The 26,579-nt window shown below is 39.6% G+C and overlaps 1 protein-coding gene across 6 annotated transcripts in view; it reads left to right on the plus strand.

The window, feature by feature from the left end:
* Positions 1-19,632, plus strand: part of LOC123992498 (muscleblind-like protein 1) — a 136,154-nt gene extending 116,522 nt beyond the window's left edge. For 2 of the 6 annotated variants that reach the window (XM_046293681.1, XM_046293680.1), the window contains exons 5-13: positions 1-97; positions 6,793-6,940; positions 8,396-8,431; positions 10,345-10,389; positions 13,697-13,788; positions 14,212-14,285; positions 14,865-18,878; positions 19,089-19,350; positions 19,604-19,632. The exon at positions 1-97 is cut by the window's left edge and continues 143 nt beyond it. In XM_046293681.1, coding sequence (XP_046149637.1) covers positions 1-97; positions 6,793-6,940; positions 8,396-8,431; positions 10,345-10,389; positions 13,697-13,788; positions 14,212-14,268 — 475 coding nt within the window. In that variant the 3' untranslated portion in view covers positions 14,269-14,285; positions 14,865-18,878; positions 19,089-19,350; positions 19,604-19,632. The remainder of the gene's footprint in view (positions 98-6,792; positions 6,941-8,395; positions 8,432-10,344; positions 10,390-13,696; positions 13,789-14,211; positions 14,286-14,864; positions 18,879-19,088; positions 19,351-19,603) is intronic. The other 4 variants (XM_046293682.1, XM_046293683.1, XM_046293684.1 and 1 more) reach the window with 4 other exon arrangements.
* Positions 19,633-26,579: the final 6,947 nt, after the last annotated feature.

Raw genomic sequence — 26,579 nt, forward strand, 5'->3', positions numbered from 1 at the left:
GGAGAAGTGTAAATACTTCCACCCGCCAGCCCACCTGCAGGCCAAGATAAAGGCTGGCCAACACCAGGTCAACCAGGCTGCTGCCGCAGCAGCCATGGTGGGTATCCCTCTGTAACACCCCACCCCCCAGCCACCCCTATCAAACCCCACCCATGTCTGAAAACCCCTTCCCCCCGCCCCTGTCATCGCACCCTCAGCCTCCCCTTTCCTCTCTCATGCCCTCACACCTACTCGACTACCCAGCAGACACAGACCCTAAAGGTAATGTAAACGTATTTAAGCAGCTAGGTAGCTAGCTAGCTTTAATGTCCAACGCTGCAGGGATGAGTTAATGCCCCTTCCCTTCCCTACGTCCCTGTCATCGCACCCTCAGCCTTCCCCTTTCCTCTCTCATGCCCTCACACCTACTCGACTACCCAGCAGACACAGACCCTAAAGGTAATGTAAACGTATTTAAGCAGCTAGGTAGCTAGCTAGCTTTAATGTCCAACGCTGCAGGGATGAGTTAATGCCCCTTCCCTTCCCTACGTCCCCTGTCATCGCACCCTCAGCCTTCCCCTTTCCTCTCTCATGCCCTCACACCTACTCGACTACCCAGCAGACACAGACCCTAAAGGTAATGTAAACGTATTTAAGCAGCTAGGTAGCTAGCTAGCTTTAATGTCCAACGCTGCAGGGATGAGTTAATGCCCCTTCCCTTCCCTACGTCCCCTGTCATCGCACCCTCAGCCTTCCCCTTTCCTCTCTCATGCCCTCACACCTACTCGACTACCCAGCAGACACAGACCCTAAAGGTAATGTAAACATATTTAAGCAGCTAGCTAGCTAGCTAGCTTTAATGTCCAACGCTGCAGGGATGAGTTAATGCCCCTTCCCTTCCCTACGCCCTTTTATTTTGCTCCTTCAACAGTTACGATGCTGTGTAACACGTGTTATAACTGCTGCTATAACTGAATATATTGTTAGGCTTCTTAGAGCCGCTGTAGCAAAACAGTCTCCTATTATAGCTACAGTGGGACTACTTGAATATCAATTAAAAAGCATTGGTATGTCTAACCAATAGAAACGTTATGACGTTTTTAAAAAATCCCAAGTCGTCCTGGATTCACTTTAAAGAGTTCTGTTGTTTGTCGGAACCAGAACGTGTGTAATGATGAATGTAGAAACAGTGTTTAGCTCAATCCAGTGATCGCGAATAGCAAGCAAAGCAACATTCCTGTGTGTCAGCAATTGATGTGAAGACCATAGTGTTTACAGTAACAACCCTACAGACATTAATGATGTGAAGACCATAGTGTTTACAGTAACAACCCTACAGACATTAATGATGTGAAGACCATAGTGTTTACAGTAACAACCCTACAGACATTAATGATGTGAAGACCATAGTGTTTACAGTAACAACCCTACAGACATTAATGATGTGAAGACCATAGTGTTTACAGTAACAACCCTACAGACATTAATGATGTGAAGACCATAGTGTTTACAGTAACAACCCTACAGACATTAATGATGTGAAGACCATAGTGTTTACAGTAACAACCCTACAGACATTAATGATGTGAAGACCATAGTGTTTACAGTAACAACCCTACAGACATTAATGATGTGAAGACCATAGTGTTTACAGTAACAACCCTACAGACATTAATGATGTGAAGACCATAGTGTTTACAGTAACAACCCTACAGACATTAATGATGTGAAGACCATAGTGTTTACAGTAACAACCCTACAGACATTAATGATGTGAAGACCATAGTGTTTACAGTAACAACCCTACAGACATTAATGATGTGAAGACCATAGTGTTTACAGTAACAACCCTACAGACATTAATGATGTGAAGACCATAGTGTTTACAGTAACAACCCTACAGACATTAATGATGTGAAGACCATAGTGTTTACAGTAACAACCCTACAGACATTAATGATGTGAAGACCATAGTGTTTACAGTAACAACCCTACAGACATTAATGATGTGAAGACCATAGCGTTTACAATAACAACCCTACAGACATTAATGATGTGAAGACCATAGTGTTTACAGTAACAACCCTACAGACCTTAATGATGTGAAGACCATAGTGTTTACAGTAACAACCCTACAGATATTAATGATGTGAAGACCATAGTGTTTACAGTAACAAACCTACAGACATTAATGATGATTAAGACCATAGTGTTTACAGTAACAACCCTACAGACATTAATGATGTCAAGACCATAGTGTTTACAGTAACAACCCTACAGACATTAATGATGTCAAGACCATAGTGTTTACAGTAACAACCCTACAGACATTAATGATGTGAAGACCATAGTGTTTACAGTAACAACCCTACAGACATTAATGATGTGAAGACCATAGTGTTTACAGTAACAACCCTACAGCCATTAATGATGTCAAGGCCACCTGTTGTTTGTTGTATATTGCTCTCCAATTATTTTATTTTATTTCTTTTTTTCTTCTTTTTTTTCTTTCTCACCAACCCAAACTACTCTGCTGCCCCCATGATGCTCCTCTGCTTGCTGATTTATTTTAATGCGCTAGAATCCCATTGGCCCGTTGCCATCACGTGCTCGCTGCCTGCTAATTAAGACTCAGACGGCTGTCAAATCACTGAAGCGACCCCTCGACGCAACCTTTGACCTGGTACTATGACCTTCCACCTTTTAGCTTGGCATGCAGCTCTGTTATGCTAGATTCAAACTAAATACATCTCAGTTACTGTTTACTAAACGTTTCCTTGGTGGGGTGATGAATTGATTCAGGATAAAATGGTACCCAGTTAATTCACCTCAGTATCACTTTCCATTCCATCTCTACGTCAACAAGGGAAAGAGACGGAAATTGCAAAACCTGCACAGGGCCTTAGTTTTCGTATTAGAATACTGTCGACAGTCAGTTCATCCCTGATAGTCTATTCATCCATAACACGACTTGAACATTCTATATGGAGTTAATTTAAAAAATATATATATATGCTATTTAGCAGACGCTTTTATCCAAAGCGACTTACAGTCATGTGTGCATACATTCTACGTATGGGTGGTCCCGGGAATTGAACCCACTACCCTGGCGTTACAAGCGCCATGCTCTACCAACTGAGCTACAGAAGGACCATATTTAGTGAATGCAGTAATTAAAAGCATGATTAGTGTCTATTCAGTAGTATTCAAATATAAATATTTGGCCATTTTTATGATATATTTTATGATATATTTTCTTATTATTGCCAGTTCTGCATGTGTAATTCTGGTGGATGGGTGGGCTTCTAGAGGGACCTCAGAATGAACAAGGCTTCTACTGTGTTGCATGGAGCTAAAAGTGAAGCTTTTCTCTGTTAACATCATTTCTGTTGTCACCCATGATCACCCGTACAATAATTACTATCATTGTTTTGTAGAGCTCCTACTATGTTAGCAATTATGTGTTATAATTGATAGTTTATGTTCAGTGGGGGTTGAAGTACCCAATTGTCATACTTGAGTAAAAGTAAAGATACCTTTTAATAGAAAATGACCTAAGTAAAAGTGAAAGTCGCCCATTTAATTAAATACTACTTGAGCAAAAGTAAAGATACCTTTTAATAGAAAATGACTTAAGTAAAAGTGAAAGTCGCCCATTTAATAAAATACTACTTGAGTAAAAGTAAAGATACCTTTTAATAGAAAATGACTTAAGTAAAAGTGAAAGTCGCCCATTTAATTAAATACTACTTGAGTAAAAGTAAAGATACCTTTTAATAGAAAATGACTTAAGTAAAAGTGAAAGTCGCCCATTTAATTAAATACTACTTGAGTAAAAGTAAAGATACCTTTTAATAGAAAATGACTTAAGTAAAAGTGAAAGTCACCCATTTAATTAAATACTACTTGAGTAAAAGTCTAAAAGTATTTGATTTTAAATAAATATACGTATCAAAAGTAAAGGTAAAAGTGTAAATCATTTCAAATTCCTTACATTAAGCAAAGCAGACGGCACAAGTTCTCTTCTTCATTCACAAATGAAGCATTTGTGTTTAGTGAGTCTGCAAGATCAGAGGGAGTAGGGATGTCCAGGGATATTCTCTTAATAAGTGGGTGAATTGTACCGTTTTCCTTTTAAAATGTAACGAGTACTTTTGGATGTCAGGGAAAAATCACTTGATTAAAAAGTACGTTATTTTCGTCAGGAATGTAGTGAAGTAAAAGTTGTCAAAAATATGAATAGCAAAGTACGGAAACCTCAAAATACTACTTAAGTAGTACATTAAAGTATTTTTACTTCAGTACTTTTACACCACTGTGCTTTTTTGCATTATTCACACATTATTTCTGTGTAAATTGTTTGTATGTTGGTAAATACTTCTATTGTTATCACAATTCCTAGACCAGCAACACTGTCTTGCTTTAGTTGGAGTAGAGGACCAGACCACTGTCTTGCTGTAGTAGGAGTAGAGGACCAGACCACTGTCTTGCTTTAGTTGGAGTAGAGGACCAGACCACTGTCTTGCTTTAGTAGGAGTAGAGGACCAGACCGCTGTCTTGCTTTAGTAGGAGTAGAGGACCAGACCGCTGTCTTGCTTTAGTTGGAGTAGAGGACCATACCACTGTCTTGCTTTAGTAGGAGTAGAGGACCATAGTAGAGGTTACATAGAACACTGCTTGTTTTAGAAGGACTAGTGTTACATAGAACACTGCTTGTTTTAGAAGGACTAGTGTTACATAAAACACTGCTTGTTTTAGAAGGACTAGTGTTACATAGAACACTTCTTGCTTTAGAAGGACTAGTGTTACATAGAACACTGCTTGTTTTAGAAGGACTAGTGTTACATAGAACACTGCTTGTTTTAGAATGACTAGTGTTACATAGAACACTGCTTGTTTTAGAAGGACTAGTGTTACATAAAACACTGCTTAGTGTTACATAAAACACTGCTTGTTATAGGACTAGTGTTACATAGAACACTGCTTGTTTTAGAAGGACTAGTGTTACATAGAACACTGCTTAGTGTTACATAAAACACTGCTTGTTTTAGGACTAGTGTTACATAGAACACTGCTTGTTTTAGAAGGACTAGTGTTACATAAAACACTGCTTGTTTTAGAAGGACTAGTGTTACATAGAACACTTCTTGCTTTAGAAGGACTAGTGTTACATAGAACACTGCTTGTTTTAGAAGGACTAGTGTTACACTGCTTGTTTTAGAACTAGTGTTACTGCTTGTTTTAGAAGGACTAGTGTTACATAGAAACACTGCTTGCTTTAGAAGGACTAGTGTTACATAGAACACTGCTTGTTATAGAAGGACTAGTGTTACATAGAACACTGCTTGCTTTAGAAGGACTAGTGTTACATAAAACACTGCTTGTTTTAGGACAAGTGTTACATAGAACACTGCTTGTATTAAGACTAGTGTTACATAGAACACTGCTTGTTTTAGAAGGACTAGTGTTACATAGAACACTGCTTGCTTTAGAAGGACTAATGTTACATAGAACACTGCCTGTTTTAGGACTAGTATTACATAGAACACTGCTTGTTTTAGGACAAGTGTTACATAGAACACTGCTTGTTTTAGAAGGACTTGTGTTACATAGAACACTGCTTGTTTTAAGACTAGTGTTACATAGAACACTGCTTGCTTTAAGACTAGTGTTACATAGAACACTGCTTGTTATAGAAGGACTAGTGTTACATAGAACACTGCTTGTTTTAGAAGGACTAGTGTTACATAGAACACTGCTTGCTTTAGGACTACTGTTACATAGAACACTGCTTGCTTTAGGACTACTGTTACATAGAACACTGCTTGCTTTAGGACTACTGTTACATAGAACACTGCTTGCTATAGGACTACTGTTACATAGAACACTGCTTGCTTTAGGACTACTGTTACATAGAACACTGCTTGCTTTAGGACTACTGTTACATAGAACACTGCTTGCTTTAGAAGGACTAGTGTTACATAGAACACTGCTTGTTATAGAAGGACTAGTGTTACATAGAACACTGCTTGCTTTAGAACTACTGTTACATAGAACACTGCTTGCTTTTGGACTACTGTTACATAGAACACTGCTTGCTTTAGGACTAATGTTACATAGAACACTGCTTGTTTTAGAAGGACTAGTGTTACATAGAAAACTGCTTGTTTTAGAAGGACTAGTGTTACATAGAACACTTCTTGTTTTAGAAGGACTAGTGTTACATAGAAAACTGCTTGTTATAGGACTAGTGTTACATAGAACACTGCTTGCTTTAGAATGACTAGTGTTACATAGAACACTGCTTGTTTTAGAAGGACTAGTGTTACATAGAACACTGCTTGTTTTAGAAGGACTAGTGTTACATAGAACACTACTTGCTTTAGAAGGATTAGTGTTACATAGAACACTGCTTGTTTTAGAAGGACTAATGTTACATAGAAAACTGCTTGTTATAGGACTAGTGTTACATAGAACACTGCTTGCTTTAGAAGGACTAGTGTTACATAGAACACTGCTTGTTTTAGAAGGACTAGTGTTACATAAAACACTGCTTGCTTTAGAAGGACTAGTGTTACATAGAACACTGCTTGTTTTAGAAGGACTAGTGTTACATAGAACACTGCTTGCTTTAGAATGACTTGCTGATTTTTGGTTCAAAATGATTGCTTCATGGAGATGCCTTTCTATTCTAATGAAATGATGTATTCTCCCTGTCTTTGATTCCACTACCACCACCCCCCCGCCCCCCAACCCCCTGCTCCTTCTATCCTTTTGTTTTGTGTTTTCCACTCCATCGGGTCCCTCTATCAGGGGCTCTCACCTGTTTTACCTCCATTACCAAAGAGACCCACACTTGAAAAAGCCAACTCTGCCACTGCCATGTTCAACGCCTCCAACATGTTCCAGTACCAACAGGCCCTGGCCAACATGCAGTTTCAGCAGCAGTTTATCCCATCAGGTAGGCCTTGACTTCTAACCTTTCATCTCTCATCTCGCCGCGACTCCTGAAGTCAAGTCTGATACGGCTGACCTCCATTCACAAACCCAAATCCTTACCCATAAAACCTTTGGTTTCAGGCTCCTTACCCATAAATGCCAAGAGTATGAAAAGCTGTCATCCAGACAAAGGGTGGCTTCTTTGAAGAATCTAAAATCTAAAATATATTTTGATTTGTTTAGCACTTTTTTGGTTTCTACATGTTTCCATATGTGTTTTTTTCATAGCTGTGATGTTTTTACTATTATTCTACAATGTTAATATAGTACACATTTAAATAAAAAAAATTGAATTTGTAGGTGTGTCCAAACTTTTGACTGGTTCTGATTGGACTTTCATGTTGCAGTATCCCTGGTGAAACACTAACACAAACAAACACACACATACACCAGAACACGGACACCACCCTGGTGAGACCCACATACACCAGAACACGGACACCATCCTGGTCCGACCCACATACACCAGTCTGACAACACTGGCACCACCCTAAGATGACAGCAAAGTCATCTTCAACTCTGTCTCACAGTCCTCTAACAGTCCTGGTATGTAAAAATAGCCGGCATGGATTGGGTCCAGTGAATGTTACTGCTGGTTAAAAGTGGGATGGTGTAGGGGCCCAGTGTTTTAGAAATAACCAGGCCGATTTCTGTTCTCAGTCCATCCCTGCTGTCAAGCCACAGTGGTCCAAGTCCACACTGAGAGAAATGGATGAAGCTCGTCCATAACCCCTCGAGGCCAACCTTTACATAGAAGCAGTATTACAAGAGAGACCGTTTCCAGGCTTGTCATTGATCTTGGAGAAAGTTATTGGCTGATGTGACTAGTCATTCTCCTTTTTCCCTTTTTATTAAGACTTACTTTTCCCCTGGATGCCTGGTGCTGAAACGTAGGTCAATAGTGTTCATAAGCAACATTATCATAGCTACTGAAACACACATCAAACACACAACATCTGTCTGTGTGCTTTACGGTCTAGCTCTCTGTGTGTTTGTGTGCATTTAGTAACGACCATGATTCTATCTGTAAAGAGTGACCATTGTTAACAGTAATGATTATCATTCATGAATGATTATTGCCAGTAGAGGTGCTCCAGAGTGGTGCAGCAGTCTAAGACACTGTATCTCAGTGCAAGATGTGTCACTCCGCCCATAGTGCGGCGCACAATTGGTCCAGCGTCGAATTTGTTCTTAACTGGCTTGCCTAGTTAAATAAAGGTAAAAAAACAAAACATGTCTTTCTTCACTGTATGGTAGTTGATGTGTCACCTGTGTGATGCGTTTTAATGTACTGTATACTCTGTAACCATAACAACACTCCCTACCTCTGTGGACACTGTCTTGTAATGGGTTGTGTTGATTTCTTCTCTCCATCTCCTTTTCCAATCCACTTCCTGTTGCAATGCATGATGGGCAGGCTCGATATTGTGCATGACACCTGCAACAAGTGTTGGTAGGTGCCAGCTTTCCTTCCTGATTACCGTTCAGCCATTTCAGTCCCTTACATTCCTTCTCATGCCATCAGGGCGGCCATTTTTCACTCTGAGACCAAGGGGGCCTCTCAGAAGTCTAAAGTAGCTTCATATCCTCGTCTCTTTCCCTTCATAAAGAGATAGATAGATTGTATTTACACATACAAATACTTACTTACAAGCCCTTATTAACAAACAATGCAGTTTTAAGAAAATAGAGATAAGATAAGAAATATTTACTAAATAAACTTAAGCAATTAATAAAAATAAATCAGAAGTAAAACAATAAAAGATACCAGTACCAGTACTGAGTCAATGTACAGGGATACAGGTTAGTCGAGTTCATTTGTACATGTAGGTAGGAGTAAAGTGCCTATGCATAGATAATAAACAGGTTAGTCGAGTTACATTTACATTTACATTTACGTCATTTAGCAGACGCTCTTATCCAGAGCGACTTACAAATTGGTGCATTCACCTTATGACATCCAGTGGAACAGTCACTTTACAATAGTGCATCTAAATCTTAAAGGGGGGGGGTGAGAGGGATTACTTATCCTATCCTAGGTATTCCTTAAAGAGGTGGGGTTTCAGGTGTCTCCGGAAGGTGGTGATTGACTCCGCTGTCCTGGCGTCGTGAGGGAGTTTGTTCCACCATTGGGGGGCCAGCGCAGCGAACAGTTTTGACTGGGCTGAGCGGGAGCTGTACTTCCTCAGTGGTAGGGAGGCGAGCAGGCCAGAGGTGGATGAACGCAGTGCCCTTGTTTGGGCGTAGGGCCTGATCAGAGCCTGGAGGTACTGAGGTGCCGTTCCCCTCACAGCTCCGTAGGCAAGCACCATGAGTTAATTTGTACATGTAGGTAGGAGTAAAGTGACTATGCATAGATAATAAACAGCAAGTAGCAGCAGTGTAAAATCAAATGGGAGGGAATAGACTAGAGTGACTGGAGTCTTCGACAATATTTGGGGCCTTCCTTTGACACCACCTAGTATATTGGTCCTGGATTACAGGAAGCTGGGCCGTATGCATTACCCTCTGTAGCGTGTTTGGACCATGATAGTTTGTTGGTGATGTGAACATCAAGGAACTTGAAACTCTCGACCCGCTCAACTACAGCCCCATCGATGTGAATGGCAGCATGTTCAGCCCTCCTTTTCCTGTAGTCCACGGTCATCTCCTTTGTCTTGCTCACGTTGAGGGAGAGGTTGTTGTCCTGGTACCACACTGCCAGGTCTCTGACCTTCTCCCTATAGGTTGGTGATGGTGTTAGAGTCATGCATGGCCACACAGTGGTGGGTGAACAAGGAGTACAGGAGGGGACGAAGCACGTACCCCTGAGGGGCCCCTGTATTGATGATCAGCATGGCAGATGTGTTGTTGACTACCCTTACGATTGCAGTGCAGCTTTCACAAGATAATAAAACAATGAAAAATGAAACACGTTAATAAAAATATTGTTATATTATCTTCCCTGTCTTGTGTCCGCAATGAAGACAATACAGTATGAAGGAAGCAATACAGTACGAAGGAAGCAATACAGTATGAAGGATTTAGTTGTCACTTGGCCAGGTGTTGCCTGATGATGGAAAAGAGACAGGGACGTTGTTTTGGTGAGATGTGGCACAAAGTCTTGAAGCACTCTTTCAACTGCTGTCAATAAATCTAGAGCGAGGATTCTTGACCGTCGAGACAATCCTTGTCTGTCAGGGAGAAAAATATTTTCATAGTTAGAAACTGTATTTTATTGCATTATTTGTGTTTAAAAATGTTAATTCAGTGGAATTTTTAACCAGGAAATGATTTGTAATAGAATTACATCTAATTAACATTTAGATTCACAGCTTGGAGAGAAAAAATACAAAGCATTTAATTTTGTATTTCACGCCCTGACAGAGTGGGACTGGACTGGATTGGGACAGACTGTGGGTTGCAGACAGGGTTAGTTGTAGTATTATTATATTATTGGTGATGATGGTGGTGCTGGTGGTTCAGTTATAAGATGAAATATGAATTAAGTATGAAACATTTTGAAGTACATGTTGTTTTTCTACTGTAGGCTAGTTGTTACAGTAACAGTTTACTTGACCCCCAGCATCATAACATGTTATGACACGGTCATAACTATGTCCTAATATGTCATAACAACTGACATAACTTTTCATAACCTGTTATAGTATGGTCATAACCTGTTATAGTATGGTCATAACCTGTTATAGTATGGTCATAACCTGTTATAGTATGGTCATAACCTGTTATAGTATGGTCATAACCTTTTATAGTATGGTCATAACCTGTTATAGTATGGTCATAACCTGTTATAGTATGGTCATAACCTTTTATAGTATGGTCATAACCTGTTATAGTATGGTCATAACCTGTTATAGTATGGTCATAACCTTTTATAGTATGGTCATAACCTGTTACAGTATGGTCATAACCTGTTATAGTATGGTCATAACCTGTTATAGTATGGTCATAACCTGTTATAGTATGGTCATAACCTGTTATAGTATGGTCGTAACCTGTTATAGTATGGTCATAACCTGTTACAGTATGGTCATAACCTGTTATAGTATGGTCATAACCTGTTGTGTTATTTTATGGCTAGTTTTGACACCTACATAAGTGTGTAAAAACACACAAAACCTACCACACAAGACCAAACATTCCATTACACCGTAGCCTACATGTCAACAGTATGTTTATGTTATATAACATTTTCTGAAATGGACCACATTCAATGATCATTGTAATTGTGCACACGTTGATGTCAGACATGCACCTACCCCAATGCTCTGTTGCTGATGACTGGGATGAATGCAGGAGCAGATTTCAGGAGCAGGACAAGACACCCTCTTTGTGACTGATGACTGATATAAGGGCATGTACGTGATAGGACTATCTGGCTGATATGATTATGATGTCATAATGTTTCTTGACAGTGTCATAAAGTGTATTTTCTTAGTCCAAGTAAAGTGACACAGGATGGTTATAATGCTTCATAAAGTGTATTGTCTTAGTCCAAGTAAAGTGACACAGGATGGTCATAATGCTTCATAAAGTGTATTGTCTTAGTCCAAGTAAAGTGACACAGGATGGTCATAATGCTTCATGACAGTGTATTTTCTTAGTCCAAGTAAAGTGACACAGGATGGTCATAATGCTTCATAAAGTGTATTGTCTTAGTCCAAGTAAAGTGACACAGGATGGTCATAATGCTTCATGACAGTGTCAAAGTGTATTTTCTACATATTATCGCATTTAAAAAAAATAACTGTACAGAATTCATTAGAACAACAACTAAGGATTTAATGAAACAAACGTTCAGAGGAAAGGAAACTTTTTATCAGGGAAAATTATAATTATAATAAATGACTCTTATGTCGCTGTCATAACCAACCATAAAATAATTCTATATATGTCACAACAGGTATAAATATATGAGTCATGACGGTGTTATGGCCCTATTATGACAGGTTATGTCATGTTATGTCAGCTGTTATGACATATTATGACGTGGTTATGACAATGTGAGTGTCAAGTAAAGTGTTAGCGTTGTTTCACCTGTTTCCCTGTGTGTCACCCCTATTGAATGTCGCCGCTCTCGCTATGCATGATGTCACGTTGCTGATGTCACGTTGCTGATGTCACGTTGCTGATGTCACGTTGCTGAAGTCACATTGCTGATGTCACGTTGCTGATGTCACGTTGCTGATGTCACGTTGCTGATGTCACGTTGCTGATGTCACGTTGCTGATGTCACGTTGCTGATGTCACGTTGCTGATGTTTGTCTGTCATATTATGTGCCACATACAGTGCCTTCAGAATGTATTCATACCCCATGTTGTGTTGGATTTCCCCCAAACATAACGCTTTGTATTCAGGACAAAAAGTTATTTTCCTAGCCACATTTGTTGCAGTATTTAAGTGCCTTGTTGCAAACGGGATGCAAGTTTTGGAATAGTCTTATTCTGTACAGGATTCCTTCTTTTCACTCTGTCATTTAGGTTAGTATTGTGGAGTAACTACAATGTTGTTGATCCATCCTGAGTTTCCTCTTATCACAATCATTAAACTCCGTACCTGTTTTCAAGTCACCATTGGCCTCATGGTGAAATCTCTGAGCAATTTCCTTCCTCTCCGGCAACTGAGTTAGGAAGGACACCAAAGTCTAACTAATAACTTAACCATTCTCAAAGCGATATTCTGCATCTGCTTTTTTTATTTGTATACATCAACCAATCGGTGCGCTACTTTGCGAGGAATTGAAAAACCTCCCTGGTTATTGTGGTTGAATCTGTACATGAAGTTCACTGCTCAACTGAGGGACCTTACAGATAATTGTGTGTGTGGGGTACAGAGACGGAGTAGCTATTAAAAAATGATGTTAACCACTATTATTGAACACGGAATGAATCCATGCAACTTATTATGCTCCCGAGTGGTGCAGCGGTCTAAGGCACTGCATCTCAGTGCAAGATGCGTCACTATAGTACCTGATTTGAATCCCGGCTGTATCACATCTGGCTGTGATTGGGAGTCCCATGGGCGGCGCACAATTAGCCCAGCATCGTCGGGGTTTGGCCGGAGTAGGCCATCATTGTAAATCAGAATTTGTTATTAACTGACTTGCCTAGATAAATAGAGGTTAAATTCAAATTAAAAATGTATTTGTTAAGCACATTTTAATTCCTGAATGTATTTAGGATTTGCCATAACAAAGGGGTTGAATACTTATTGACTCAAGACATTTGAGCGTTGATTTTTTTTATTCATTTAAAAAAAATGACTACAAGCAAAATTCCACTTTTACATTATAGGGTTTGGGTGTGTAGATCAGTGACACAAATGATCAATTGAATTCATTTTAAATTCAGGCTGTAACACAACAAAACAAGTGAAAGGGTCTGAATACTTTGTGAAGACACTGTAGCTTGTGGCTGTAATAACTCACTCTGATCTACTCATTGTCCTGGCCCTCATCCCAAACCTCAGTTACCCTGTCAGCTAACACCTTATCTAAAGGTCAGCTTAGAATATTGTATCCATGGCACTAGATCCTATTTATAGATAGTAAGAAATACACAAAGAAATGCTTTTCTAATGGACAACATCAACACGATAGGTTTATAAGTGGTTAGAGGAAGAGCTATAAATAAATACTTACCCAGTAACCTTTATAATAGAACGACACCTCGGGCCTGCTCCAGTTCATTTGTCTGTGTGATCTTTCTCTCCCTAAAGTACCCATGATGCACGGTGCTACGCCCGCCACTGTGTCTGCAGCCAACTCCTCTGCCACAAGTGTTCCCTTTGCAACCGCAACAGCCAATCAGGTTTGCCCTTCTTACAGCTTCCTCTCTCTGTCCACTACTTGTGATGGAAGTACTTCACTTCCGGGTGATGTTTTGAGAGTACTGTGCTATAGGCTGTGTCCTCCATCCCATTGGTACTTATGACCACTCTATTGAATTGCAATGAATGGTCATCAGAAGAGGAGGATGGATGTCATGGTAACTGATTACTAACTTTTAAACACACTTAGAACATTCAGGAAAATGACGGCGTCGTTTCCGCCTAAGTGTTGTTTTATTTGTAACGCAAATTGTTTTGCGTTCGTTTAAAATATGATTGATAGTGAATTTGGCACCGTCTGTAAGTGATGAAAGAAAAATGAAACTGGTCCATTGAGAGTTGTGTTGTAAAAGTGACATTTACAGTAATGGTTGTTTTCTGTCTTCTCTCGTGTTCTTCCCCAGATTCCAATAATATCTACAGATCATCTTACGAGTCACAAGTATGTAACTCAGATGTAGAAGTCTCTACGAGAACAGTAAGACTCATTTTCATACCAATGTAGGTTCTTGACTTGACCCCTTTCTCACGGCGGAAAAAATATTCTCGCAGCAATAGAACATTTTTATTATTGTGTGGATTATAATTAATGACATTTTTATTATTGTGTGGATTATAATTAATGACATTTTTATTATTGTGTGGATTATAATTAATGACATTTTTATTATTGTGTGGATTATAATTAATGACATTTTTATTATTGTGTGGATTATAATTAATGACATTTTTATTATTGTGTGGATTATAATTAATGACATTTTTATTATTGTGTGGATTATAATTAATGACATTTTTATTATTGTGTGGATTATAATTAATGACATTTTTTTTTGTAAGGGGTTTGATACACTTTTTGAAATTGCAAATTTTAGAAGCCTTTTTTAAAACCTTGAAAACCATACTACACGTTTGCATTTTCTGCTGTGCGGGTGATCACATTTAGATCCTACATCTGTATGTCATTATGTCTATGCAATCTCTTTTGATTCGTTCTTCTATTCTTCTCTAATTGGTTATTTTATTTTCTATTCTGTTCTATTGTTTTCTCCTGCAGATGAAACTGGAGTGTGTTGGTGTTCCATCCGCCCCAGACAACAGTTCACCCTTCATGCCTGTAACCACAGAAATAGAATATTTAGAATAGATTCTATGTCTATGCCTGTAAGAATAGACATAGAATCTTTAGAATAGATTCTATGTCTATGCCTGTAACATCCAGAACACCAGGAGACTCCAACCGCCTGTAAACTGTAGTGGTTCTGACATGCATGCTACTCAAAGAGATCTAGTTTGTCATAAGGTGGTGAACATGTGTATTCTACACACACCATACAGACAACAGCACCTCCTACACAGAGAGGAACTATGTCATCTACAGAACATTACAGCCCGTCTTTATATCTGTGGAGGCGTCATCCATTAAAACACCGGACACACTTTGAATGTCAACATGAGGAGATAGTCACACCCACTAGTTTGGTATGGCAGCAGACCAAGACTCTCTTTTATGTTATTTTCAGTTGGTTTTTCTTTAATTTATATGATTTTTTCATGGTTTACACAAAACAAAGTTGCACCTTGTATTTTAAACAAGAAGGGGAAATGACGAGGAATAGTAACTAATTGCCATATTAGATTGAAAGAATTGTGCATGGCTTGTTTGTAGATGATCTGGTTCTTTACCAGACCAACTTGGTTGAAATGGGTTAGTGGGCTTGGTGCCATAAGGACAGCTGAATGTTGTTGGTTTAGTACACCTTTGTGTTTTAAAACCCATCCCAGCTTTACTAGATATGTTGCAAGCTCCACTTAAAGTGCCATAGACTATGTACGTATATCCCAAAAACATTGAGTTTTATTCGGTCATTATAGCCATGTTACAGTGTTAACCTGGGGAACGCCTTCAAAGTCTCTAATGTCTCTCGTGTCCTTGTTCCGTGGATGTTTGTCTACAGTTTGACGTCATTAACAGATGAACCATTCATGGTCTTTGCCTCTTGGGTACGCAGTTACCCACCTTAGGTTGTTTGGGTTACCTCTGGTCTTCTGTTGTTCTTCTTTTCATTTGCCTTGACCTTAGATTCCACGGTGTGAGTCAGACAGAGAAGGGGTATTGGTTCTGTTAGGACCCAGTCCTCTCTAGGTATAAAGTATAATGACTAGTTGGTTCTGTTAGGACCCAGTCCTCTCTGGGTATAAAGTCTATAGACTCTAGTTGGTTCTGTTAGGACCCTGTCCTCTCTGGGTATAAAGTCTATAGACTCTAGTTGGTTCTGTTAGGACCCAGTCCTCTCTGGGTATAAAGTCTATAGACTCTAGTTGGTTCTGTTAGGACCCTGTCCTCTCTGGGTATAAAGTCTATAGACTCTAGTTGGTTCTGTTAGGACCCAGTCCTCTCTGGGTATAAAGTCTATAGACTCTAGTTGGTTCTGTTAGGACCCACTCTAGTTGGTTCTGTTAGGACCTGGTCCTCTCTGTCTCTGGGTATAAAGTCTATAGACTCTAGTTGGTTCTGTTAGGACCCTGTCCTCTCTGGGTATAAAGTCTATAGACTCTAGTTGATTCTGTTAGGACCCAGTCCTCTCTGGGTATAAAGACTATAGACTCTAGTTGGTTCTGTTAGGACCCTGTCCTCTCTGTCTCTGAGTATAAAGTCTATAGACTCTAGCTGGTTCTGTTAGGACCCAGTCCTCTCTGGGTATAAAGTATAATGACTAGTTGGTTCTGTTAGGACCCTGTCCTCTCTGTCTCTGGGTATAAAGTCTATAGACTCTAGTTGGTTCTGTTAGGACCCAGTCCTCTCTGGGTATGAAGTCTATAGACTCTAGTTGGTTCTGTTAGGACCCAGTCCTCTCTGGGTATAAAGTCTATAGACTCTAGTTGGTTCTGTTAGAACCCAGTCCTCTCTGGGTATAAAGTCTATAGACTCTAGTTGGTTCTGTTAGGCCCTGGTCCTCTCTGTCTCTGGGTATAAAGTCTATAGACTCTAGTTGGTTCTGTTAGGCCCTGGTCCTCTCTGTCTCTTGGTATAAAGTCTATAGACTCTAGTTGGTTCTGTTAGGACCCAGTCCTCTCTGGGTATAAAGTATATAAACTCTAGTTGGTTCTGTTAGGACCCAGTCCTCTCTTTCTCTGGGTATAACGACTATAGACTCTAGTTGGTTCTGTTAGGACCCAGTCCTCTCTGTCTCTGGGTGTAAAGTCCATAGACTCTAGTTGGTTCTGTGAGGACCCAGTCCTCTTTGCATCTGAGTATAAAGTCTATAGATTCTACTTGCTTCTGTCAGGAGCCAGTCCTTTCTATCTTTGGGTATAAAGTCTATAGACTCTAGTTGGTTCTGTTAGGACCTGGTCCTCTCTGTCTCTGGGTATAAAGTCTATAGACTCTAGTTGGTTCTGTTAGGCCCTGGTCCTCTCTGTCTCTGGGTATAAAGTCTATAGACTCTAGTTGGTTCTGTTAGGACCCAGTCCTCTCTTTCTCTGGGTATAACGACTATAGACTCTAGTTGGTTCTGTTAGGACATGGTCCTCTCTGTCTCTGCGTATAAAGTCTATAGACTGTAAAGGCTTAATGCATGGGGCTTTGGCCCTGGACCCAATATTATGCCAAAAGTCTCACTTGTGATGAAGAAGGGGTGGAGACTGTTAAAAAGGAAGGATAGAATGAAGAACTACTGAAAGTTGCGTGATAAACCAAACCGCTGAGTGGAGTGAGGAGCACTTTCCAAGAGTTACAGGGTGGCTTATGGTTGAGTTGTTCTAACATGGTGTGGTTTTCATTTTATTATAATTCATTTAATGATTTTTTAAAAATGGTATGTTTTATTAAGTGCAGTTTATATGGTCTATGATATGTGAGAGAACTTGTGAAAACACATTATGTGTGGATGCTTTTGGATAGATACAGTCAAATGTTTTTGGGGTATTTTTCTTCTGTGTTCTGTGTTGACATATGTGGGTGCACTAGTGGAGCTCTGTTCAGAAAATGTGTGGGGCCAAAATCACAGATGACGTTGTGTATGGACAAGAGGGGGGTGAGTGTAAATTTGTGTATGGAAGCGTGGGGGAGTGTAGATTGTTTTTTTTGGTTTAAACCCTCATGCTTCTGCATGCATTGTATGAAAAGACATGGTATGGAAGAGCTTGACCTGATTGTATTACTCATCCAAAGCCTTAGAAAACACCACGAGGTCGGCACAATGCAACAAGCCATTTCAAATCGTCCTCTTGCCTAACCCTTGCTGTTGTGTCGCCACACAAAGCTTTCGTGGTATATATGATTGTTGTCTTTCACTCTAAACATGTATTTCTTGTTGAGTTTGTTTTTTTCAAGAAGATGAATGTCTTATTTCATTTTGTTTAATGCACGGATTACATTTTTGATGTTTAGTTAAAGGAGTTTTGTCTAACTAGATGTTACCAGTAACTTTTGTAGGATTCTGAATAGTAGGTAATATGTGTGTGTTCATACCATATTTTAGTTCTCTGAAATGACCCGTAATGTTGATTTGAATATTTACTGTAGTGTTATGATTGTAAACTGAATGATATTTTTATTTTCTGTGAACTCTAAGAATTATTTTAATTTCTTGTCTGTTTGAGTTCCTTGAAACAAAGATATTTTGTGTGGGTATCTGAGGAAATACTAGGAGAGTGAGGCTTGCTGTGACAACGCTCACTGACAGTGGAGTATTATTTGAATGCTCATCTGGTTTGTAACTAGTCTTATAAGGAAACAAATATTATTAAAAAAATCTCATTCTTCGATGTGTAGGTTTAAAAAAAAAAAAACATTTTCTACTGTATTCTCTTCAAATAGTAACTATTGTTTGAATATTTGTAATCTCCCTGGATGTCAGGCCATGTTGAAAATATAGCTGCATATTTGATCACTCTTAGTTGCAGTTGAGGTCAGGGGTCGGAGGCAGGTCGAGCATGGAGTACGCACACTGATCTCTTTACTTAGCCACAAACAAACAAGGGGAAACCTACAGGGCTGTGGAAAATATAGCTGCATATTTGATCACTCTTAGGGGGCGTTGCAGTTGAGGTCAGGGGTCGGAGGCAGGTCGAGCATGGAGTACGCTTTACTTAGCCACAAACAAACAAGGGGAAACCTACAGGGCTGTGGAAAATATAGCTGCATATTTGATCACTCACTGATCTCTTTACTTAGCCACAAACAAACAAGGGGAAACCTACAGGGCTGTGGAAAATATAGCTGCATATTTGATCACTCTTAGGGGGCGTTGCAGTTGAGGTCAGGGGTCGGAGGCAGGTCGAGCATGGAGTACGCACACTGATCTCTTTACTTAGCTACAAACAAACAAGGGGAAACCTACAGGGCTGTGGAAAATATAGCTGCATATTTGATCACTCTTAGGGGGCGTTGCAGTTGAGGTCAGGGGTCGGAGGCAGGTCGAGCATGGAGTACGCACACTGATCTCTTTACTTAGCCACAAACAAACAAGGGGAAACCTACAGGGCTGTGGAAAATATAGCTGCATATTTGATCACTCTTAGGGGGCGTTGCAGTTGAGGTCAGGGGTGAGGTCGAGCATGGGGCACACTGATCTCTTTACTTAGCCACAAACAAACAAGGGGAAACCTACAGGGCTGTGGAAAATATAGCTGCATATTTGATCACTCGGGGCGTTGCAGTTGATCGGAGGCAGGTCGAGCATGGACGCACACTGATCTCTTTACTTAGCCACAAACAAACAAGGGGAAACCTACAGGGCTGTGGAAAATATAGCTGCATATTTGATCACTCTTAGGGGCGTTGCAGTTGAGGTCAGGGGTCGGAGGCAGGTCGAGCATGGAGTACGCACACTGATCTCTTTACAGGGCTGTGGAAAATTAGCTGCATATTTGATCACAAACAAACAGCATGGAGGCACACTGGAAACCTACAGGGCTGTGGAAAATATAGCTGCATATTTGATCACTCTTAGGGGGCGTTGCAGTTGAGGTCAGGGGTCGGAGGCAGGTCGAGCATGGAGTACGCACACTGATCTCTTTACTTAGCTACAAACAAACAAGGGGAAACCTACAGGGCTGTGGAAAAGTATTTTCTGATTTTCTCGATTTTTGCATTTATTTGATACTAAATGTTATCAGATCTTCAACCAAAACCAAATATTAGATAAAGAGAACCTGCATTTACAAATAACAACAAAAATTGATACTTATTCTATTTCATTAACAAAGTTATGCAACACCCAAATCCCCTGTGTGGAAAAAAGGAATTGCCCCTTCACGCTCAATGATTGGTTGGGCCACCTTTAGCTGCAATGACTGGTTGGGCCACCTTTAGCTGCAATGACTGGTTGGGCCACCTTTAGCTGCAATGACTGGTTGGGCCACCTTTAGCTGCAATGACTGGTTGGGCCACCTTTAGCTGCAATGACTGGTTGGGCCACCTTTAGATGCAATGACTGGTTGGGCCACCTTTAGCTGCAATGACTGGTTGGGCCACCTTTAGCTGCAATGACTGGTTGGGCCACCTTTAGCTGCAATGACTGGTTGGGCCACCTTTAGCTGCAATGACTGGTTGGGCCACCTTTAGCTGCAATGACTGGTTGGGCCACCTTTAGCTGCAATGACTGGTTGGGCCACCTTTAGCTGCAATGACTGGTTGGGCCACCTTTAGCTGCAATGACTGGTTGGGCCACCTTTAGCTGCAATGACTGGTTGGGCCACCTTTAGCTGCAATGACTGGTTGGGCCACCTTTAGCTGCAATGACTGGTTGGGCCACCTTTAGCTGCAATGACTGGTTGGGCCACCTTTAGCTGCAATGACTGGTTGGGCCACCTTTAGCTGCAATGACTGGTTGGGCCACCTTTAGCTGCAATGACTGGTTGGGCCACCTTTAGCTGCAATGACTGGTTGGGCCACCTTTAGCTGCAATGACTGGTTGGGCCACCTTTAGCTGCAATGACTGGTTGGGCCACCTTTAGCTGCAATGACTGGTTGGGCCACCTTTAGCTGCAATGACTGGTTGGGCCACCTTTAGCTGCAATGACTGGTTGGGCCACCTTTAGCTGCAATGACTGGTTGGGCCACCTTTAGCTGCAATGACTGCAACCAAACACTTCCTTTAGCTGTTGACCAGTCCCTCACGTTGCTGTGGAGCTATTTTCACTCTTACATGCATGAATGACCACTTTAACTCAACAACATTTATAGGTTTTCAAGCATTAACTGTCGTTTCAAGTCCGGCAACAACATCTCAATAGGGATTAGGTCTGGACTTTGACTAGGCCAAATTTGTTGCTTTTTTAAAACCATTTTCATGTAAACAATTGTGTGTTTTGTCTTGGTGCATGACCCCACTCACTTCATGGTCAGCTTACAGACAGATGGCCTGACATTTGCCTAAAGAAATCTCTGATACGGAGCAGAATTAATGGTTCCTTCCATTAATAACTTTTCATGTTCAAAACTGTGCACTCTCCTCAAACAATAGCATGGTATTCTTTCACTGTAATAGCTACTGTAAATTGGACAGTGCAGTTAGATGAACAATAATTTAAGCCTTCTGCCAATATCAGATATGTCTATGTCCTGGGAAATGTTCTTGCTAGTGATAACCTCATGCTAATCTCATTAGCCTACGCTAGCTCAACCGTCCCGTGGAAGGGACACCGATCCCAAAGAAGTTTTAAGGCAAGTTGTCCAGGTCCTGAGGCAGCAAAGCATCCCCAAACCATCACACTACCACCACCATGCTGACCCCAAACCATCACACTACCACCACCATGCTGACCCCAAACCATCACACTACCACCACCATGCTGACCCCAAACCATCACACTACCACCACCATGCTGACCCCAAACCATCACACTACCACCACCATGCTGACCCCAAACCATCACACTACCACCACCATGCTTGACCATTGGTATAAGGTTCTTACTGTGGAATGCAGTGTTTGGTTTTAACCAGGCATAATGGAAAACGCTGGGTCATGCAGCAAGACAATGATCCAAAACACACAATCAAGTCTACATGAAAATGGCTAAAAAGCAACAAGTTTTGGAATGGCCTAGTCCAGACTTAATCGCAATTTAGATGTTGTGGCAGGACTTGAAACGACAGTTCCTGCTTGAAAACCCACAAATGTGGCTGAGTTAAAGCAGTTCTGCATAGGAGAGTGGGCCAAACTTCCTCCCCAGCGACGTGAGAAACTAATCAACAACTACAGGAAGTCTTTGGTTGGAGTCATTTTTATTTAATTAAAATATATTTTTTTATTTAATTTAACTAGGCATGTCAGTTAATAAGAATAATAAATTGTTATTTACAATGACAGCCTACCCCGGCCAAACCCGGACGATGCTGGGCCAATTGTGCACCGCCATATGGGACTCCCAATCATGACTGGATGTGATACATTGCAGCTAAAGGTGGAACAACCAATTATTGAGTGTAAGGGGGCAATTCATTTTTCACACAGAGGCATTGGGTGTTACATAACTTTGTTTATGAAATATATTTGTAAATATTGTGATATTTGTTCACTCAGTTTCTCTTGATCTAATATTAGTTTTTTTGTTGAAGATCTGATAACATTCAGTAACAAAAATATGCAAAAGTGGAGGATGTTATTTTTTAAAAGAGGCAAAAACTTTTTCACAGCATTGTAGGTGAAGAAGGTTGACTTTCTTGCACTTCTGTACATAGTCAAAAAAGAGAGAATCATGTATAAAATCTAGATCTTATTTTGAATAAAAAATATCTATAACAACAATACATTTTGCTAGGATAATATAAAAAAAGAATGAAAGGCTGAATTAAACTGCTTGTATAAAGTGGCACAAGAGTTCTCACTCTGTAGCCCTTTCAGAAAAAGACAATGTGTTGCTCTTCGTTTTTGCCAGCGGCTTTTAGTTTGTCAGGAAACCTTCAGATGAAGATGTTAACCTCTGGAGAAAAGGGCCTGACTGCCTTTATCTGGTTTCATGGCAATGTTCTTCCAGGCCCAAAAAATCAAAACAAGTCCTGTTTCAGACAGAAAGGAACGCATGTTAAAGGAACAAAACAAAAACCTTTGGAAAATCACTACTTCACAACAGAGTAATAAGTCAATATGTTACACAGCATTTACAGTATACAGTATAATATCAATGTAATGGACTAAAATAAAATCAACAAAAAAACAAAACAGTGGTTTACTAAAAAGACTAAGAATATACTCATTTCAAGAGTTATAACTCCTACAGGACATACAGTACATACAACAGAAACACAATATCTGTCAGTATGTCTCTTTCTGTTTTGAAGCTATGCTTCTGGTTGATGAAATGGACAGAAACGTACAAGCAGTTTGCCACGGGCTTCAACGTTAGTCCAAACCTTGACGTGACTTTTCATCTGTCCCGAGCATATGCCTGATGTTATAATATGATGTAATCTGAGCGTTACGTTTTCTCAGCTTGTAGTGCTAAAACGATGTATTCTGTCTTCTGCTGCCATTTGTTCTCTGCTTATTTTATTGTTCAGAGCCCCCTGAAAGTATTTGTGCCATGTGGCCAGATGTCCACCTCCTCTGCAAAGCACATGTTATGTAAGCACTGATCTAAAGCCACAATCTAAAGCCATAATATATTTTCCATATAAATGAATCAATGTTGAGCAGTATTCATAAGAGTGAAGGAGCATGATTGGTTGGCCAGGGGAATTTTTTGGCCCCCCGTTTATAAAGCTGGTCTTAACAAAGTTGAGTGATTGCTGAAGATGCACCGTGCTAACTTGGAAATAATTATTTGACTGGCAATGGCTATCATGTAGAAATCCTTTCACCGGGGTTCTATCATGTGGGAATCCTTTCACCGGGCTTCAATGGCTATTCCGTGGGATTCCCCTCATAGGACTACAACGGCTGTCATGTGGGATTCCTTTCATAGGACTACAACGGCTGTTATGTGGGATTCCTTTCATAGGACTACAACGGCTGTTATGTGGGAATCCTTTCACCAGGGTTCTATAATGTTGGAATCCTTTCACCAGGCTTCTATCATGTTGGAATCCTGTCACCAGGCTTCTATCATGTGGGAATCCTTTCACCAGGCTTCTATCATGTGGGAATCCTGTCACCAGGGTTCTATCATGTGGGAATCCATTCACCAGGGTTCTATCATGTTGGAATCCTGTCACCAGGGTTCTATCATGTGGGAATCCTTTCACCAGGCTTCTATCGTGTGGGAATCTTGTCACCAGGATTCTATCATGTGTGAATCTTGTCACCAGGGTTATATCATGTGTGAATCCTGTCACCAGGGTTCTATCGTGTGGAAATCCTTTCACCAGGGTTCTATCATGTGTGAATCCTTTCACCAGGGTTCTATCATGTTGGAATCCTTTCACCAGGCTTCTATCATGTATGAATCCTGTCACCAGGGTTCTATCATGTATGAATCCTTTCACCAGGCTTCTATCATGTATGAATCCTGTCACCAGGGTTCTATCATGTATGAATCCTGTCACCAGGGTTCTATCATGTATGAATCCTATCACCAGGGTTCTATCATGTGTGAATCCTGTCACCAGGGTTCTATCATGTTTGAATCCTGTCACCAGGGTTCTATCATGTGTGAATCCTGTCACCAGGGTTCTATCATGTATGAATCCTGTCACCAAGGTTCTATCATGTATGAATCCTGTCACCAGGGATCGATATCATGTGTGAATCCTGTCACCAGGGTTCTATCATGTATGAATCCTGTCACCAAGGTTCTATCATGTATGAATCCTGTCACCAGGGATCGATATCATGTGTGAATCCTGTCACCAATGTTCTGATGCTTTCTATGATTCTTGCTGTTAAATATTTTAAAACATATTTTTAAAAAGAAAATACATCAAATCCAATAAAAGTGATTTTGCTCCACAAGTGTGAACTCCAATGTCTTCTATGGACCCAGTTTCTATTATGGTAATGACGGTATATTATATTTCTTCAAGTCAGAGAACAGCTCCATACAATTATGATACTGCAATAATCCTCAAAGGTTTCAATTGTAGAATATGAGAAACTCATCTCCCTCTAAAAGGTGAAAGGCGATAACTTGATACAATTTTATTTCAAAAGTGACAAAGACCGGATGGAAAAGTGAATAATGACACTGGGTGGTGTGAAGAATTCATAAGGCTGTGTTGTCAAGGGCAATTTCATGCATATTTCCCCTCTGACTATTTTAATTAGTTTTTCTATTTGAAGATCCTTTAAATCAAGATGTAATAACGGTCCAAAATATATCTTTGTAAATTATATTCATCATCTGTAGGAGTTTAAATATATTTATGTGATTAAGCACCAACATAATTTGATGTATCATTTAAAAATAAAACAGATGTGATACCTGACTTTAATAACAACAAACAGATGTGATACCTTACTTTAATAACACAATAAAACAGATGTGATACCTTACTTTAATAACAACAAACAGATGTGATACCTTACTTTAATAACAACAAACAGATGTGATACCTTACTTTAATAACAACTAACAGATGTGATACCTTACTTTAATAACACAATAAAACAGATGCGATACCTTACTTTAATAACAACAAACAGATGTGATACCTTACTTTAATAACAACAAACAGATGTGATACCTTACTTTAATAACAACAAACAGATGTGATACCTTACTTTAATAACAACAAACAGATGTGATACCTTACTTTAATAACACAATAAAACAGATGTGATACCTTACTTTAATAACAACAAACAGATGTGATACCTTACTTTAATAACAACAAACAGATGTGATACCTTACTTTAATAACAGCTAAGAGATGTGATACCTTACTTTAATAACACAATAAAACAGATGTGATACCTTACTTTAATAACAACAAACAGATGTGATACCTTACTTTAATAACAACAAACAGATGTGATACCTTACTTTAATAACAACAAACAGATGTGATACCTTACTTTAATAACACAATAAAACAGATGTGATACCTTACTTTAATAACAACAAACAGATGTGATACCTTACTTTAATAACACAATAAAACAGATGTGATACCTTACTTTAATAACAACAAACAGATGTGATACCTTACTTTAATAACAACAAACAGATGTGATACCTTACTTTAATAACAGCTAAGAGATGTGATACCTTACTTTAATAACACAATAAAACAGATGTGATACCTTACTTTAATAACAACAAACAGATGTGATACCTTACTTTAATAACACAATAAAACAGATGTGATACCTTACTTTAATAACAACAAACAGATGTGATACCTTACTTTAATAACAACAAACAGATGTGATACCTTACTTTAATAACAACAAACAGATGTGATACCTTACTTTAATAACAGCTAAGAGATGTGATACCTTACTTTAATAACACAATAAAACAGATGTGATACCTTACTTTAATAACAACAAACAGATGTGATACCTTACTTTAATAACACAATAAAACAGATGTGATACCTTACTTTAATAACAACAAACAGATGTGATACCTTACTTTAATAACACAATAAAACAGATGTGATACCTTACTTTAATAACAACAAACAGATGTGATACCTTACTTTAATAACAACAAACAGATGTGATACCTTACTTTAATAACAGCTAAGAGATGTGATACCTTACTTTAATAACACAATAAAACAGATGTGATACCTTACTTTAATAACAACAAACAGATGTGATACCTTGCTTTAATAACACAATAAAACAGATGTGATACCTTACTTTAATAACAACAA

The sequence above is a fragment of the Oncorhynchus gorbuscha genome, linkage group LG13 (genome assembly GCF_021184085.1).
Source record: "Oncorhynchus gorbuscha isolate QuinsamMale2020 ecotype Even-year linkage group LG13, OgorEven_v1.0, whole genome shotgun sequence".
In the NCBI taxonomy this organism is placed as follows: Eukaryota; Metazoa; Chordata; class Actinopteri; order Salmoniformes; family Salmonidae; genus Oncorhynchus; species Oncorhynchus gorbuscha.